This window comes from Symphodus melops (genome assembly GCF_947650265.1).
Source record: "Symphodus melops genome assembly, chromosome: 14".
NCBI lineage: Eukaryota > Metazoa > Chordata > Actinopteri > Labriformes > Labridae > Symphodus > Symphodus melops.
The window spans coordinates 20,934,559-20,953,542 of record NC_136704.1 but is presented as its reverse complement, the minus strand read 5'-3'; the positions used below and the strand labels follow the sequence as shown (position 1 = coordinate 20,953,542).

Here is an 18,984-nt window from a genome sequence, read left to right as displayed (position 1 = left end):
GAGTGTTTTCATAACTGAATGTTTTCATTATAGGAGTGGACGTAAGAGCCAAGAGTTCTGCGTGATGCTCCAGTTAACCAATTGTTGACGTCACTGAGGATATACCATGTTTTCTACATTGCATGGTAAAGACATCTCTTGTGTCATATACAATGTTTAGGATAATTTATCAGAAACGTGTTACAGCCCAATGTATTGGAAATAGTGTTGGATCGTCCCTCTGCTTGAACATGAATATTTAAGGAGCTTATCTTCCTCATGAATCCAGCATTAAATTTTCAGTTCTTAATTTCAGTATGCATTTTTAATTAATATCCAATCACACGATGTTCGCGACACAGACATCCACACGGCTGGCTGACTTGTAAGCCAAACGCGTGTGTGCGCGTGGGAACGGAGTGCGCGCCTGTAGAATATTGAATGAGTCCCGCATCAAGCGTTTAAAGAAGTGATGCGCGGCTCCCCTCCCTCTCTCTCTCTCTCTCTCTCTCTCTCTCTCTCTCTCTCTCTCTCTCTCTCTCTCTCTCTCTCTCTCACTCTCTCTCTCTCTCTCTCTCTCCTGTCTCCACCTCCTCTTTTTGTTCGCTTCCACTGAGAATCTCTCGCCTTTTTCCTCATCCCGAGCTGCGCGTCCTTCCACCACTTGTTATTTCACACCTTGGCCGCTGCAAACGCAGCCTGCAGGTGCAGTGAATAGACCGTTTCAGACCGTTTTTATTCCCTCTCTTATTCTTGTGCAAGCCTGTTATCCTTGCTGCACCAGCGTGCCTTTCTGTAGTTTCGTTTTTTTTCTTCCTCTTCTTCTTCTTCTTCCTGCCTGCCAGCTGTAAAGGGAGTCATGACCACGGCAAAGGAAGGCAACGCTCCGTCGAAAACGGCTCACCAGCAAGAACAGGTAGCTTTGCTCTCAGTTATCTAGTCCTCGCATATGAACCTGTGTGGCGCTGCTTTGGTTGGTTGGCTGAATGGTGTTTGCATGCAGTGCTGCGGTGACTTTTTCTGACAGCAATAATCAAAACTGACTAAATGCATACGTATACGGACGTTTGCATTGAAAGAAAAATGGAAGTGTGGCTGATTCTGGAGGATTTGTCTGCCTGTTAAGATCATCACTAATAAACAGTGATAAATATGAAGTGACTTAACGCGCATGGAGACAACGAGCAGTTTGTGTTTTCCCTTGCAGCCGGTGCGCGTCACCTTGCAGTGTAGGACACGCAAATTAGCCCAACTTGAATTTTGCAGATATCATTGCCAGGAAATGTGTCCCTCTTTTTTTATAACAACACTAATAACATTTCGTTATCTTGTGCGAAAGATGCGTGTTAGACGCATGACCTCTCCAGAAAAGCCCATGAAGGCTGAACAACACTGTTGCGTTTGAGTGTGGTGCAGGGTTTCTTGTTTTCTTTGCGACCTCCAGCAGTCAGCCAGTGCTGATAGAGGATCTGTTGAACCATAGCAGAGAGGAACAATAATGTTGTTGTTATTCTTGAGCATTCTTTCAAAAATGTATCCCTCTTGCTCCATAAATATTTGTTAGACAATGTGAGCCAAAAAGCAACCCAAAATATCAATATCGTGCAGACATTGACAGTGTTTCTTGGGGTGTTTGAAGGCATCAAACATCTATGTGAATTTGTGAATCAGTAGAAAAATAACTTTTGGCAAAACTTTTTAATAAACAATGATGTAGCACCTAAAGCAATAAACATGCACTCTCGGGGGGGAATCCTTTGACTGATGTTTGTGTTAATATAAGGTTGGAACAGTTTTGTCACGATGTAGAATTTCTTCATATTGAGGGGACAAATCACTTGAAAAAGGTCTGCATTTTTCAAAGGGTGTTCTACAAGGTTTTTAGGACCTTGTACTTAAACACTAAACCTTTTTATAAGCATGGTGACTGCCCCAGTTCAGTATCTAAGTGTTGGACCTGCTGCATAGTCTCAAATGCAATAATATGGCTATATACTGCCAACTTTTCCTGGTTTTCGAGCCGCTCTTATCAACACATGAAGTAACTGTAGAAGGCATGTGTCATTGTGGCCTCCACCTGTGTGCTGCACCTGTCTAAAGATGACAGAAAAGGTGAGAGGGACACTTTGCATTATCCTGCCAAACAGACAATCTTCTCCCGCTGTGAATCAGCCTCAGACTGTCAGCCGCATTCTCAGACGCAGCCAAAGGTCCGCCAGTCTAACCTTGTGCAACACAAGGCGAGAAATGTAGCACAATGCTCAGATGATCAGAGGAGAAATTAGTCAAACTAAACTGCTGATGAATGACTGATATTTCTCATAGGATTCTGGCTGGTGTTTCAGTGTTGGTAAAAATGTGATTGTTTCTGATTCTCAAAAGAGAAGATTATCTGCCTCGTCTGTTGCATATCATCAATTTAACATCTCATATTGGAGTTCTGGTTCATCAAAACGTTAAAGCCATTACATCAAGTTTTGATATAGACTGATAATAGAAAAAAAAAATCCTTGATTAATTCGTTGACAAAGACAATCCAAAAACAGATAAAAATGTGTCTTCAGTGAAGTACCGCGGTAATTCTGTTTTGTCCTATATCATTGATATTAAATCCAATAAGATGTTTGTGTGTATTAATAATAACAAAGATAATTTGTTAGATTATCTGGAGCTTTATTATTAAACAGAAAAGTGAAAAAAAACAGTAGCTTAACATTGAATACAAATTTCCTTTTTGCACGTCCTATGTAAGACCTTCTGGTAAAAAATTGACTTTGACCTGCACATACTTACTTTGATTAATCGGTCATTGGCTGCACATGGGATTTGTCATCTTCATTGAATCACTTGGTTTGAAGAATTTACAGCAACATTGCTCTCTAAAACCTGGAAACTGCAAACTGACTTTTTCATCTAATTTCTGATGAGATGAGCGGTGAGCTGCTGATGCTGGAACTCCAGTTAAGAGTAAGTACTGGCTGTCTGAGGCTCTTCCTGAGGCGTGAAGCTCCAGCAAAGTGAGAAATTGCTTTGAGCATATATAGGGTTGTAAAATCAGCAATGTAACATCGACATGCACACATGCACACCAGCTCATATATGACATCGCGTACGCACACAAATATACACACAAACATACCCGCGCTGTGTGATTACGTGAGGTCCTGTTGTGGCCCCACTGATTGATGGTCTGCCGGCAGGGCTTATGGTCCAGGGACAGAGGACGGAGATAGAGGGCAGCTCACCAGAGATAGCAAATAGCAGCAGCAACAGTCCTCTAGTAATCAGCGACACACAGAACCACTGAGAGAGAGAGACAGAGAGAGAGAGAGAGAGAGAGCGAGAGAGAGACACCACTGACCCTCATTATTGCAACAGGCTGCAGGTTCTCAAGGTGTGGGAGGTCAAGTCAGGGTGAGGAGCAGTAATGAACTTACAGAGGCGAGACCAATTGAAAGACAACAAAACCTTTGTTCTAAAATACACTTATCTTTGTCTAATTAAACAGGATGAAGTCATGTTTACCTTTCTTAACAATAATTACACTATGCTGTATGTGTGGACACTGCTTAACAAATATACTCACATAGCTGAAAAACCTTTTCTGTTGCTGTTTTATTTTGTATTTTTTTGCTTTATTACAGTGTTTCCAAAATGGTCGTATATGGACTGTCATCTCTATAAAGTGTTTTTCAGTCCATACTATGTGCTGATCTGGGGGTACTTCCCTTATATTTCAGAAATGGAATACATTTCTGTGATGTGAGTAGTGACATAGTGTCACATTACTCGAGTGATTTTGATTTTCCGAGTCCGGGTTTCACAAGTCGCTTTTAATAGCCATTTGGAGCCCAGTACAGCTGCATCACAGCTCCCCAGACATTTAATGGGGAAGACTTTAGTGGACAGCTCGTCCAGTAATCGTCCTCTTACTGCTTTTTCACATTCAGTGTGTCTCCTGAACGTGACAAGGCTTGGTGTCTAAGGAATGCTAAAGGAGGGGACTTAAAGTTAGACTTAAATGTCCTGTTAAGGTTGAGTTTATAGCCTCCCTGAACGGAACAGGAATGGTGTTTTTGTTTTGTTTTTAACCTTTTACATCCTGTTGTCTTTTTTTTTTGAATTGGTGATTGTTGTAATTATTTTCAACCTTTTATTCTATATATTGGCAGGTGACTATCAGGGTCTTTTGGCATTTTTCTACCAAAGTTATTGGCTGTCTACTTCCTCACCAGGCTAACATTAATTAGTGACAGCTTCAGTAAACTGGAGTTAATAAATCTCTTCGTACTTATGTAGGTGCACGACTCCCTAAGAGCATTTTGTTCAGTGCAGTTTTTTTTTCTTTTTAACTAATACTGCTGCTTCTTAGAATATATGATTTTTTTTCTTAGAAATCGGAGTGCACTCAGTGTCATATAAATCCTAAGTAAGGTTTCCGAGGTTGTGCTAATGTCAAAAATGGATAAAATGTTGTTTATTTGAAACCCTGCATGTCTGCTCTGAGCTGATAGAGTCAAGCATAAAATGTGAAGATGCTGACTTGAAAGTCAAAACAAAATATCGACGTGGAAAAAGTTGGACGAGAATGTCTTCTTCCCTGATGTGGAAAGGTTTTGATATTGCAGAATTGATCACACTTGATGAGAATATTTAAGTATTTTATAATTTTGTAGTCTTGTTCTGTGAAAGCATTTAAAAAAAAAAAAATTTAAAATCAATTGTGTTTTATTTCGTTCACCTCACTGTGGTAGAGCTGTTGCCTCAGAGGCCAGCTGATGAGTAGCTTGAGTGATAAGTGCTTAAACAGATGTTAATTAAAATAGCAACTTGCACAGAAACCCAATGGGATGGCAAGGAAATCATCTGCACAACACCTGCTAGATTTTTGTGGTCTTGTATGTGAAGTCGCAAACAATCTGTGCTATGCAGTACAAATTGGTGCAGACAGTGATGGGGGTTTTGGTTCCCTACATTTCCTTTTTACAAGTCCATCAGCTTTTTTAATGTCAGTTTTACTCATCAGTAATGAGCCAATTAATTGTTGATTTGACAGGTGATTCATTGTCAAAGTGGCCCAATATGTTGCTAAATCCGGCGTCAAGGTCACCGTTGAACTGTCAGGAATTCCTGAATTGGGACCAAAGTCAATGCTTATTTGCTCTGTCTTGTGTAGCAAGTATAAAGGCCAGGTCACACAGGTTTTTACCTTTGCTGCAACTGCAATGCATTTAACTAGACTGGTGTGTACCACTAATGAGAATATAGTATGGTTATTAAGTCAGAATTTCACTAAAATAAAATGAATTTGGTATGTATAGCTCATGTCTATGAGCTCATGTCTATTTTCAGATATATATTATTAAAAGTTAAAAGTTTTTCTTTTAGGCAATAGAGTTTTAATTTGAAACCAAATTTATTAAATGTATTTCACATTTCACAATCACATTTCATCTCGTCTTCTCTTTCTTCTCTGGTGAATCAGAAGAGAGGAAGAGAAGGAATGTATAGTTTCAGGTCATTTACCTCTGACTGTCTCGTACCTGTCAGTTGTCACTTATTAATAAGTTAGATAAGCTGTGTGGCCAAAATAGGTTTGGAAAAGCAAAGAATGGCGAGATAATTCACTTTTAGAATGCAAATAGATGATAGGCCAATTCCTGGTGTTTGCAGAGTGCCCTTGACTGATAAGAGGCAATGGGAGATTGATTTAGAGGGGAAATGGAAGCCTCTGATGTTTTTGCCATAGTTCATCTAAAGGGCAATTATGAACAATTGATGCTTGTGATGCTGGCTTCAGAAGTAGAGATTAGGCTGAAGATTGCCATGCAACCACCACTGTGATTCATCATGATTGTTGTCATGATTTAAATGTTCTTTGCCGTAATGGCTCATAACGTGTGGGAGGTGGTTTCTTTAATAAAGCAATAAATATTCAGTGTTTGGAGCAACGGTCAAACTAAATGTCACACCAGTCCTCCATCTCGTTAATAGCTGGTGTAGACATCAGGTGTGTGCGTTTGTGCTTGCTTGTCTGAGTGAAAACACCTCACGAGGAGTTTTTCTAAATGATGTGTAAAGGCGCCTCATTTAAGGAAAAGGTCAGCATTTTCTCCAGCAGGCATTTTCCTTTGTTGTACTCTAATTGTGTCTCTAAGCTACAAAAGTCTGCTAAAAATATGCATATACATCCAATTTTACTGTTTATCTTTCTATAGCAACCTGAGTGGTAACATTTCCATAAATGAGGGAACTTACTGAGAATTTTAAGCTAACAGTCCTCTCGTATTAGCATTCAGGCAAAACACAAACAAATGTTCTCATAGATAAAATGCAAGCGGTATTTGATGGACATATTTTCAGTCTCTGTGGCTTCAGGTACAATGTATACAATGTAGGATGCTTAATTGGTCTATTAGCTCTTCCATTCTTTGTTGTCAGAGAATGAAAAAGTTTTTTATAAAGGAGAGGCATTAAGGAAAAAAGGCATTGATAAGAAAAGTACCCTTCATCTGTGAGACCGTGGTTAGATGCCTAGCTCATGAGCTTGTTATCTGTTTGCGTCTATTTCTGAAAGTTTAATCATGAAATAATTTACAAAGCTGATAAGAACATGCCGGGAAACATAACTGGCTCATCGTGATAAAATTGTAATCAATTGATAATCAAGATTTAAAGGTATTAAGTATTTAAAGGTATCATGGATGCAAAGCTTAAAATGGCTAGAGAAGCTAGCATTCAGAGTGCTTTCCCCACTTTAACTCAGTAAATACTTTGGCTTAGAAAGAAGTGAAAAGCTTGGTTAGCTTTTCAAACTCAACATTTACAAAATAATGAGTTTCTCTTTCAATTCTAAAGTGGAGTAAGTTTATGTAGCTACTTAGCTAGGAGTTACTGCAAAAGTAGGCTACAGAACTTGGTTAGCAAACTTGCTAACAGACCTAGCTTCCAGAGCTTCTTCCCATCATTTTGTCTAAAAAACACTGACTGTCAGGAGTTTGTCAGTCTGTATCTGTGTCTGAAACTATACAAAGTTGGAGTGGATCAATTGGAGTTTGCATATCTTTGTATTTCTTGTCCTTGTGTCTTGTGTGTCTATCCGTGCTTCGGCTCAGTCCGTTTGAGCTGTGTTTTCCACCCTTATCGACCCACAGTAATTAGGGACCCAGAGCTTCGAAGCAGAGAAGGTGATCAGGAGCCGCCATGTTCCGCCGAGCCTCTAATTGAAACGTTGAACGTTGCCAGGTCCACCGACAGCCCCCCTCGGGTCCCGCTGTCATCTCTACGCCACCTCCACGTCGGTGACAAACATTCAGAAGAGCGAGTGCTAGTCACGAACGATAAGCAGGTAATTGCCTGTAGGCTCAGATGTGAATTAGCAGACGCTGGTGCTGAAGATTCATTGGACATGCAGCTCGGGGTTGTTTGTGCCAGAGTCGGGGAAGTGTGACAGCTCAAAAAGATTCACACATCTTAGGTGAGCAGGGAACGTCATTAGCCTTGTCTTACTTAACCCTTTGATCTCTGCAAGAGAAGAGTAGAAGAGTATTTTTGAGTGAATACTATTCCTAGTATCTTAAAAACCAAGACTCTGAGTTTGTGTTAGTTCATAAACTATGATAAAGGATAAAATATTTGAAGTTGTGTCATGAATGAAAAGCACCTTCATTTGAATGGCTTTTCATTAGATTTAGCTAGATGAAAAATGACTCTCACTTTAACTGTGTGCATATTATACTTTAGAAATATTCAAATTCTTATGAGCAGAGTGGAAATTCGGAAGAAAAATATGGTGCCTACATTGTTTTTGTTTCTTGTTTTAATGTCCATCTGTGTACTACATACACATTTGTTTTCAATCTGTACATCTTAAAAGTTACATATGGTTTTTTTTCGTTATGATCCTGCCGTCTGTGGCTGTTTTTTTTTTTTTTAAAGATGAAATTAGACAGGATCTTGCAATTAACAATCCTCCATTGCCAGGGCATGCCACCCACTGTCCCACCTGTGTTTTTCCACCACAATTTTGACCCATAATTTAACTTAATGACATAAGACAGAAGCCTAGGCTGCAAATCGAACAAAAAAGAATGGAGGCTTTAGCTATAGTAGCTTTTATATTTAATCAATGTAGTCCATGTGTAAAATTATCTCCCAAGGCCACTCTTGTAATAAAATGTAAGAAAATGTAACAACAATAAAAAATGATACCTTCACAATACCTTAAAAACAGAAATCTAAGCTCTTGTGTGCGTGCACACTAAAATTAATGCTTTGGCTGTTGTAATTTCAGTTTGATTGAAGCAGGGTCATGTTAATAAAGTAGACCTCCTGGAAGTAGGTTTTCAAAGGATAAAAATAAAGTTTCAGACTTTGCTGAGTTGTTACTTTTTCTTATAAAACGACTCAAAAGGTCCACAAATTCCTTCCTTCCCTCCTCCTTTATTGATGCGGATCACTGGATGAGGCAGCGCATAAAGCCACTCACTAGCCTGCGGGGAGCAAAAGGCTGCACCCAAATCTTGGCATCTGGCTGCTCCGCCTGGCACGGGCCTAGAGGAATGAACTTGCTTCTCAAAGCCTGGCTCGGTCTTCCAGCCAGTGTTCCTGCTGACATTTATCGCCTCGAACCTTTAGTGTTATTGTTATGGCTGCAATAATTCTCACTGCCGACGACTACTGATGGTGCCCTGAATTGACCAACTCAAGGATTTTAATGTGACAGCTCATCACATTAAGGTGACGGGAGCATCAAAGTAGGCGGCTCTGATGCAATATCCCCCCCCTTTATACTTGAGAAGCTTGCGTCCCTCTCATCAGTCTGACAGGCGTGTTGTCAGCTCTGTCCTGAGCTAGCATCCATCCTGCTCCTGCTTCCTCCGGCTGTAAAAAAAAAAAAAAAAAACAAGTCTGGGTGGAAGGGATTGGTCAGAGGTGACAATGTCAACCCTCTTGTGATTTTCCACGCTCAAAATATTGGCAGCCATTACATGTCTCCTCAGTGGTGTTTAAAGCACATCCCCGATACACTGACTTTCATTATGACATTTGCTGGGTGCACTCCAAACACCCAGTGGCAGCCTCGTTTCCATGGAGACGCTGTGGCTGCAGCCTCTCTTTGCAAAGAGAACACACATAGATTAAAACAGACAAAGTGAGTGGCGGTGAAATAATATTAATCCAGTAAATTGTGTCACCATGTTGCTTATGCGTCCCCTTTGTTTAACTGGCAACCAAAATTGAATCAAATGCTTCAGCTAATGCGCGTCTCATTCTGGAAAACGAGCATGCAGCCTTAATTCCAGAGCGTTCCAGCAAATGAGCGTCCGACTTTGTTTCGAACATCAAACGCCACAGGAAGCTTGATTGGGGTTTCTGATTTTGGCTTTTGTTCTGCTGATATCAAAATGTGTTATGTTGACACTTTGTCGAGATTGCCATTCCAGGCGGGGTGCTAATTACAGAAAGTCAGTTAAAAAATATGTTGCAAAGTGTTTTAGTAATGTAGTCATCTCCTTGAAATTCCTTAATTTAGCGCCTGGTTGTACTGGCATGCAGACGATTTCAAGTCAGATTACTTCTTTATGATTCAGAAGAGTTTTTCTTTACTCATTTGTTTTGCATTTTTGGTCTTTCACAGAACATATAGCTGGAGAGAGACAGACAGTGCTGACCATGGTCAGATTTGAACCCTACATCATTTTCCTTTAAAAAAACAAACAAAATTGCTTTTAAAAATAGCTTGCTGAAGGAATGACAATAAATCGAATATCACACTACTCAAGTGATTTTACTGTAAGTGGAAGTTACACAGCGTGATTTAATCTTCCTTTGCTACCATGTCAGAGATTACAAGTCCACACAGTCCCCCTTTTTAGCACTTTGAAGAGTATTATTTAATTCCAGTGATCCTCAGGGTGCTGTCAATTGCCACTGAATTATTTGCTCTACTCCTGCTTATACCCATGAAATACAGCTTCTACCCACACTCAGTCACTTACCTCTTCCCAGAGACAAAGACAAAGAACTGCACTCCAGGGTAACCTTTGAGTCTGATTAAATCTAAAAAAAAAAAATCTTTTGATCACACTTTTATAGTCAGCTGTAAATGACCCCTTGCTTTGCTTCCGGCCGAAATCAAAATGAACAGCAATAATTACACGAGGGATTCACTTTGAGGAGAGAATTTCTAAAGATTGACACATCTTCGTCGCACAACGAGATTTTCGTCGTAGAAAACTACCTACACATGTTCAGGACGATATCCTGCTTCGTCCACGAACATCAGCATCACGTTAAAAGGAGCATTCAATTATCGCACAAGAGCAGCCAAACAAAAGAAATTGTTTCCCGTAATTAGCTCACTCCTCGCACAAAATGTTACCTGAACCAAACAGCCAGAGATTTTAAACTACGAGTGACCTTTTCAGAGTTTTAAACCTAAATTAAAACTGAACTATAGGCCTTCTACATTCAACTCAATGCAAGCAAAAGCCACATTCAAGCCAAGGGGCCAAGTATCAGAAAATGAAATCAAAGACTTTCAATGTTTAAAAAGTGTTATTTTAAGACTAGACCCTGCCCTGTTTTGTGGTGCTGAATGGACAGCTCCTGTAAAGTGCACTTAACACGGGAGCTGTCTTTGAAGTGCCTGTGACCTCCGTCTCGTCGGGTGTTTTTCTCTACGTAGCACTCTTGTCTCTTTCTTTCACAGTTTGTGAACATGGCACCTCTTACTGACACATGAGAACATATTTCAGTTGAGCACTGTGTTTGGAACTTTCCCCTCTGCTCATGTATTTAGGCGGTTGACTTGTGGCCTTGATAAACATCTTTTCTTCTGTGAGGCTGGTCTTTAATTTTATTTTGAAATAAAAACGTTTTTTTTTTCTACACTAGAACATCTGCCTGATATGTTCCTGGGATTTTTCTTTTTAAAGTTGGACTGTTGGGTTTTCTTCATCTGTTGTGTTTTGGAGGTAAAATAAAACCTCCTGCTCTGATGTGTCAGAACGGATTACACACTCTTTCAAGCATGGACACTTAGCATCAATGAATGAACACCATCTTTGAGCTTCTTTAATGTGTTTTTTGCCAATAAGGAACAAAGAAGAAAATCAATGTCATCACACTTAGAATCTGGGCGCTGATGTCTGCTTAGTGGAACTGTGATGCACTAGAGAGCATTAGGTGCATTCAGACCATTGAGCGGGAGCTTTCTCGATGCCAAAAAAAAAAAAAAAGGCCATGCCACCGATGTTCAATGGAGCATTAAAAAAAACACGTCTTTCTCATTCACGTTTGTTGTGGTGCTGTTTTAAGTGTTAATACGTTTGAGATGTGGACAGGCTGCAAGGTTTTTAGAAGTCTCTGAAGAAATGAGCAGGCGAGAGAGATGGCATGGCGACAAGCAGGCAAGTGTGAGTCATAACTGTTTATGCCCAGACTTAATGAATACGTTTCAGTGCCAGAGGGAACATGGAGCGTGACGCTTCCGTAGCAGAGACACAGGCAAAGCTTGGCAATAACAAAAAACTCACCTTCCTGTTTATCAGATCCTCAGATTGATCTGAGGATGATTATGGGAAAAAAGCTCTTTCATCTCTCGTATGATTATACAGTGCGCACGCCTTCTTCATGCTTTAAGGCAAGGAGATTAATTATGTGAGATGCAAACACCACCACTCGAGGGCGAATCAGGACGTTTTGAAGGGATAATGAGCAGAGAAAATGCATTATCTATACACACTGTGAAGCTGAACCACTTCACATTTCAGACTAATATTCCCCTTTCACATCTTAATGTGAAATAAATATCCATGACATTGATGCAAAAAGCATTTGCATAAAAAAAATTAGACCAAGGAGTGTAAACCAATGTGCTTAAGTTTCAAGTTGTTTGTTGTACAGAATTATGAAAAAGCAAAAACATGGCAGACTGAGAACAAAACAAACAAACAAAACGATCTTGTGCGCAGAAGATATGAAGGAACTGTAGGGGCTCTGTAAATAATCGTTAAGGGTGGGACAAACTATCGATATGGTAATATGCAGTTGACCTGACCTGTGTGATAGAATAATCAAAATCCTGGTGCCAAATATCAATACTATCAAACAAATATCAAAGGAAAAGGAAAAAGGCTGCTCAGAACAGATTTTCCTGTCAATTTTAGTCGCTGCTTGACAAATGAATGACTCTTTCACAGTGACGCTCACAACATGAACGAGATAAACTGTGAATAAAGATAAACAACATGTAGAAAGAGGTGAAACTGACACCACATTTCTGTGAATAAACAGTCTTTCACTTTTTCCTTTTTAGGTCCATTTGTTATGTTTCACAATATAAGATATCGATGTATCCATAAGTGATTGTCTTTTAGAATCTCGGGATCGTAGTATTTTCATCTTCATGTTTCACACGTCAGGTATCGTGAATCAACCTCCACTTCCCACCCCTAGGGGTCAATGTTCACAAAGCTGTGAATTTAAAACAAAAAAGTCTCTTCTTCTTCTTAACCAACACATCCAGTGAATAAAAAAGATAAAACAATGAATTCAGCTGTTTAATACTAAAAATCCATGTTTCTTTGAGGCTAAACATGCTCACAGTCTAGCTGCTCCTAGCTAGCTCAGCTTGTTCCTCTGGGTACTAGAGATCAAGACATCTGGCTTAATAACAAACAAACACACAATTACGAATATTTCCAGCCAACTAAATTCTGCTTTTCAAGGATGACAGTGGTTGGTGAAACAGCTTCAAAACAAGCCCACCAAAAAAGCGTTTTATTTAAAAGAACACTTGAGTGCTTTCTTGTTCGCAATTGTTCTTAACATTTCCCCTTTTATTCTCAACCCACATGTGTAAACAGAGGGTAATAGTGTGAGGATTATTCACTTCAGGAGGGGGAGTTTATGTCTTCCTGTCGAGGTTGAGGGGGTGTTCGGGCCAGTGTGCTTTAGCCAAAGCCACACTAAAGCTCCGCTGCAGCCTGAGAAAGTTTCCTCAGTAAACCCCTCTAACTCTCCACTGCTGATCACACTGGGGATGAACCCACTGAAAACCTCAGCTACACTTGAATAGGGGCTGCACTTATTTCAGCTGTGGCAGAGAAACAACCTTTTTTTTCTACAAATATATACAGTTGTCAAGAATGAGACATTTGATAAAAAAATATATATATATTATATGTTATTTCGTACGAGCTCTCTTTGGATAGCAATGTGTGCTGAACAAAGCGGAGACTGATTTTTGCTGCTTTTCAGATTTGTATTATCTGATCAAGCTTCCCTGCGGTTTTTCAGTGTTCACGTATGACGAGTCACAATCTATATGTCCTATGTCCAGCCCACTTATCAGATCAGGGTCACTGCTTTTTTTTTTTTTTTGCCGGGATATTCTTATTGGACAATAACAGTGTCTGAGATACCCAGCAGGTGCCTGAATAAACCCTCTAATAGAGCAATTATTCTCAAACAAAAGGTCACCTCAGGCGTGACGACAGGCCCGGAAATCAATAACGCTCCCAATTATGACCGAAGCAGGGGGCCTATATTTGGTCTCCGTCCAGCAGCCATCCAGGAGAAGATCAGATTTCAAGGAAGGCTCATTTCATCAGTTTGTGTTTGGGATTAAGTTATAAAAAAAAATATTCCAGGAGTCTTTGCTTCGTCCCCTTTTAAAAATGCATAAAAGACTTCTCAAGCGGTCTCCCTTGATAACAGACTCCCACAGAGTCGTGTGGCCCTTCCTTTTCATAGCTCCCATAAAAGATTACCATTCCCTGTCTTCAGCAGAAATGTGTAAGCCTTTGAGTTAGTTTGGCCTCTGTTGTAAAAGGAAGCTCCACTGAGAATTATTCCCTCCGACAAATGCACACTCTAATAAACACAATCACAAACGTTATTAATTCATAGGTGTGCAGGTGACCTCTAGACGCCAAGTGATAACCGGCCAGCCTGTTCATATTTCACACAGTCGTGAGTTTGATAGCGTTCCTGTGCAATGACTCATATGGCACTGTGGTAGACACATCCAGGGGTTCAATACGTCCTCAGACAGCACTTCACCCACTAATTTACAACAAGGTGAGCGACATTCTTGTCTTACTCTATGGGCTTTTATGTGTGTTTTGTCACAGGCTCCCCATGTCCTCACAGAAACATTTACTGTACAAGGTATTTTCTGTTTCATGGAGCCCCTTAGAATCTGTGTCTATTGTCTTCCTTTCCAACAAGTAGTTAAGGCTAGCATTCACTGTTTTATTTCTTAGGTATTTGTTCGACTGTTTGGGAGTTTTGAGTATCCGATTGTAATTACCTCATTTTTATTCACTCACATTGTTCAGATGTTTTTTTTTAGGTTCCAGCACACATTGCAGTTTTCCCTCTCAAACACATGTTCATACCTATTGTTATTGGTCCTTTCGTGTTTATTTAAAGTGATGTACGATCTGACTTGAGGTACCCATAGCGACTCATTTTCTCACCAGCCTCTTTTAAGGTGCTCACCAAATTGTATATTTTCTCCCTCACATGTTATTACGTCTGTTTTGAGGTACCCTCTGGCGGCAGCTTTCTACCACGCTACGAACAGACGAGGGTTCTTTTCTCTGACGGCAGCCTGTAGCATTTGATGCCTTCTGCTCAGACATACAGAGATGCAACATTTTGAAGTTACTTTCCTTTGTCTCTCAGATGTACTCAAGTCTGTTTTAAGCACTTCTTTAGATTGTAAGGTCTTACTGTTTTTAGGTACCCTTGGCATATTATGTTTTCCTTAGAAAAACATGCCTAGGTCTGTCTTATAAAACCCTTCAGCATCTTCTTTCTTCTCCTCTAAGTGTATGTTTTGTTTCTACCTTGATAGGGCTGGTTTAAGTGTCCTATTAGTTTCCTATATATTTCTCACTTATTGAAGTTTGTTCTGAGGTACCCAGTCTCACCTCCACATGGTTAGACATGTTTAAAAGTGAGTTTTTTATATTTTGTTTAAAGGTCAGTTTTAATGTACTCGGTGCCGCATGTTCTGGTAATTCATGTTCGGACAAAAGAGATCAGGACACGGGGGATATGGAGTTCCCTGGCTTTAAAGCTCTTTCAATAGCTACTATTTTTTTTACCACTGTCTTTTAAGTGCTTTACATAAAGCACTGTTTGGATAGTTTAGGCATATTAACTTTCAAGGTCACACTTCACGGCATTTGTCAAATCATTACCAGGGAGTTTTAGTTAAACACAGGACTTGAATTGGTCTCGTGGGTGAAAATGTTGCTGTGCTGGACCCGTCAATCACCCCGTCTGTCACCCCTGCCAGACTTCATAAATCCTCCTGCCACAAAATCTCCTTCTCCCTCACGTAGAAACTGAAAATTGGGAGTCATATTGGTGTTTGAGTGCACTACTTTCTGTGTGTAAAAGTAGGAATAATGAATGAGAACAGCCTGGTTGGTTTAATGGTGGCTGAAGCTACAGTAGCGCGCATAACATCTCCATAATACAATGTAGGAGGAGAAAGACATGTCCCTGTGCAACAACGCAGTTTGATTTCTCAACTTTCTTGCAAGACATGTAATATGAATCTCATCCAAAAAAAGCTCTCTATATAGTTTACTAAATTACCATTTCTTAGGCATGAAAGGTGCTGCCGTAACTTGAAACAGCTTTGAATCATGCGGCTTCTGACACATTCTTATTTTCTGTTTGAAAAGATCACAAGTTCACTTTGAAATGATGTCTAAAGTGGATGACGGGCTCTCTGATGCCACACAATGGCACTCCAAAAACATTGTTTTCCTTCATTTTCAGAAGAATTGAATCCCCCAACACATGAAATGACATTAGCCGTGTTCCTGGAACTTAATTTGCACTTTAGAGACACATTCTCTCGCTGCCATTATGAGGAGCATGACGTGAACGGCCCCCCTTTATTACCCATAATCCCACCCTAAGTGCGTGCTGAACGCAGACAGCATCCTGATGGTAATACAGGGTCTGTATTCTACCTGAAAGATGCATCTCTCCATAAAGACATCACTGTGTGTGTGATTCTCAGCATCTGGACATAGTGTACTTTCCACTCCCCTGTTGGTGAGGCAACATTGATTTTAAGAGAATGGTTTGTGGGCTCGCCGGTTGAACAAGCCATTAGAGTTTAGTGCACGTCTGTTCATTCAAGGTCATGACCAAACTGAATTTGTACTGAGCTAAATCAGAAAAAGTGCTGCAATTACTGCGAGGAAATGTCAAATGGCCAAAAGATCATTACATTGATAACCAGCGTTCCCTCTTGGTTCATACTCATGAGCAGGTTTCGTCTTTGAAGCTGTAATCTTGTTGTGAATCTCAACTACTCATCATGTATGAAAGGCTCTCAATATTCAAAATGAATGTACTAATAAGTTATTTCAGTTCAGGGTTGATTGCTTTTTTAAAAGATTATTTGTTGGGAATTCCTGCCTTTATTTTGGCAGGACAGCTGAAGATAGACTGGAAGTGTTGGGAGATCAATGGTGTCTTTTGTAGAGTAGTTACTTTGCTCCTTTCAGGCGGAAAGTTTGACAACTCTCCAGTAAGTACTTTTCCAGTTGATGGTTTCTCAAGATCGCTTTAAGGTTCTGCGCTTTCACTTAAAATATTGTAAACATGTTTTATCATGGCAGGGCTTTAAGGCTTCACATATTGAACTCTAACTTCCCTAGATCCAAAGAAGCTTACTTTGATTGAAGACCTGAGGCGTTGTTTAATATAAGAACTGGTGTTTTTAGGACTAAATCTTTCTGGTTAGAAGACTCCTCCGTGGTTTGGGAAATATTATGTTGAAACTTTCAGGTTTGGCTTTTATGTCATCAATTTCTCATGATAATCGCCTGATAAGTCCAGATAATACACACACTTTATATTAAGATGTAAAAAGAAAAAAGGCCTGAACTGCAATAAGTGAAGTGAAATTGATCATTACAAGCATTCAGGTTTTATTCTTTGCTCGTCATATCTTAGAAAAAGATTTTTATCGGAATTAAAAGATTTGAGTTTTCCGCAGTGTCCATGTCAGATGTGGCGATGTACTGCTAGAAACACGTTTGTTTTTACATTCATCATGGGAAAGATATACTGTGAATAATAGATTTGACAGCAGCATGAGGACATTTCAATTATGTATCTATGTACAAGGCATGCACAGCAAAGAGATAAGACATGCAGCTAAAACCGCTACAAAACTCAAGTTCCCCACAGGAGCTGCATGACATGCCGTCTTTGTAACTGTATTTCTTACTTTATCACAACAAACACTCAATGAAGTCTTCTTTTAGTTAGAACCCTGCAATGGAGTCAGGCATAATTAGATGACAAATTGACAGAGCAGCAGCGTCGATAGCCTGAGCCTCAAGTAATTGACATACACCATTGACTCTAGTGCAAGAGGCATTTCCGCATGAACAAAAACCTTGTTAACTGTTCTTTTTTTGTTGCATATTGACATCAGCATACACATGAACGCGTACAATCCCCTACTGGCTTGAATTTAATTGAATGGCATGCGCAAAAGTCCATCTCAGGCTCTCTCACACACTAGTTTTTGTCTTTTACCCACTGCCGCCGGACACCTTCAATTCATGACCTGCCTCGAAATTCTCCCCTCACCTTCTGCTGCTCTTGTTATTGGAGGAAAGGAGGTAAGGAGGAGAGTCACTGTCCCTGCCAATGACAACCAATTCTGGCTGTAGGATTCCAAAAATACCTTCTTGTGGCTGCAGTGGACCATTTGTCAGAGAGGAATATTTTACAGCACACGAGATATATCATGTACTATATTTTATATCAACATTTGATGAACAGAGAGTGCAGCATATAAAGTCATAAGCTGTGTGTGAAACCCCATTTTAGACTATTCAGACCACGTATCATGTCACATTGAGTTCGTAGTATTTATTTAATTCATGTTTATTTATAGATCTTTTACAGCAATCACAGGGCGAGACAGACAACACTCACATTCACACCTACAGGCAATTTAGAGTCAACAATTAACCTAAGCAGCATGTCTTTGGACTGTGTGATGAAGCCGGAGTACCCGAAGAGAACGCACAGTGTAGGGGGAGAACATGCAAACTCCACACATAGAGGCTCTGGTCCGACGGGGATTCAAACTAGGAACGTACTCGCTGTGAGGCAACAGCACTAACCACTATCCTCCTATTATTTTAACATTCAACCTCACGGTCCTTCAAGACATTTTAGTTGAGTTTTCCTTTCAAATATGTGTATCTGTGTGCTTAAAACAGAAGCTAATTAGCCTAGCTATATAAATGAAAATAAACTTGCCTCTCCTAGTTTACAACTTATCTGTATGAGGGAAAAGCTCGACTGCAAGTTGATCCCAAGTTTAAAAATGTACCGGCCAACGCATCAACCAAAAAATGTGCTAATTTTTTACCACAACTGAAGGTCTGCAAATGAGATAGTTTGTGATTTGAAGGGGCATCAATTGTTTGCTAGCTAACAACTACTGGATGAATTGACCTCCTCAAGTTTTGTTATCCATTCCAGGCAACTACCGCTGTGGCTTCACTCACTGTAAAAAGTGATAATGTGCCAACTGCTCTTCCAAGGCGAGATACAGCACATTAATTCACATAAAAGACAACCATCAGTGTAAAAGCTATGCTAGGCTAATTGCCTCTCATCTTAAGTACAGTATGCACCACAAAGTAATGATAGCGGTATCAGTGTCTTCTAAACTGTTTTTCCAGTCTCTTTGAGCCTCTTACAGTGTGAGCTTCCCCTCGCTGATTTATTGACACATTATCCTTATTATAAACCAGATTGGCCATCAGTTCTGTCTCTGATCAGATTTGATACACCCGAGGTGGCTAATGCGCACATTCCTCTTCTCTCAGACACACTCGCTGGAGACACGCCGTCGACCTTTCCTTCCACTGTGGCCTGACAGCAGTGCAAACCGCTCGCCGCTTGTCAGGAGAGAGAGCACTTTCTCTGGGCTAT

At 40.1% G+C, this 18,984-nt stretch overlaps 1 protein-coding gene across 6 annotated transcripts in view; it reads left to right on the top strand.

The window, feature by feature from the left end:
* The window catches only part of dpp6a (dipeptidyl-peptidase 6a), a 205,729-nt gene that overhangs the window by 114,937 nt on the left and 71,808 nt on the right, over window positions 1–18,984 (top strand). The window contains exon 1 of one of the 6 annotated variants that reach the window (XM_079360890.1): window positions 828–895. The exons of the other annotated variants lie outside the window; for them this stretch is intronic. Within the exon in view, the coding sequence (XP_079217016.1) occupies window positions 839–895 (57 nt within the window). The 5' untranslated portion in view covers window positions 828–838. Of the gene's footprint in view, window positions 1–827; window positions 896–18,984 lie in introns of those variants that run through there. 6 annotated transcript variants of the gene reach the window in all.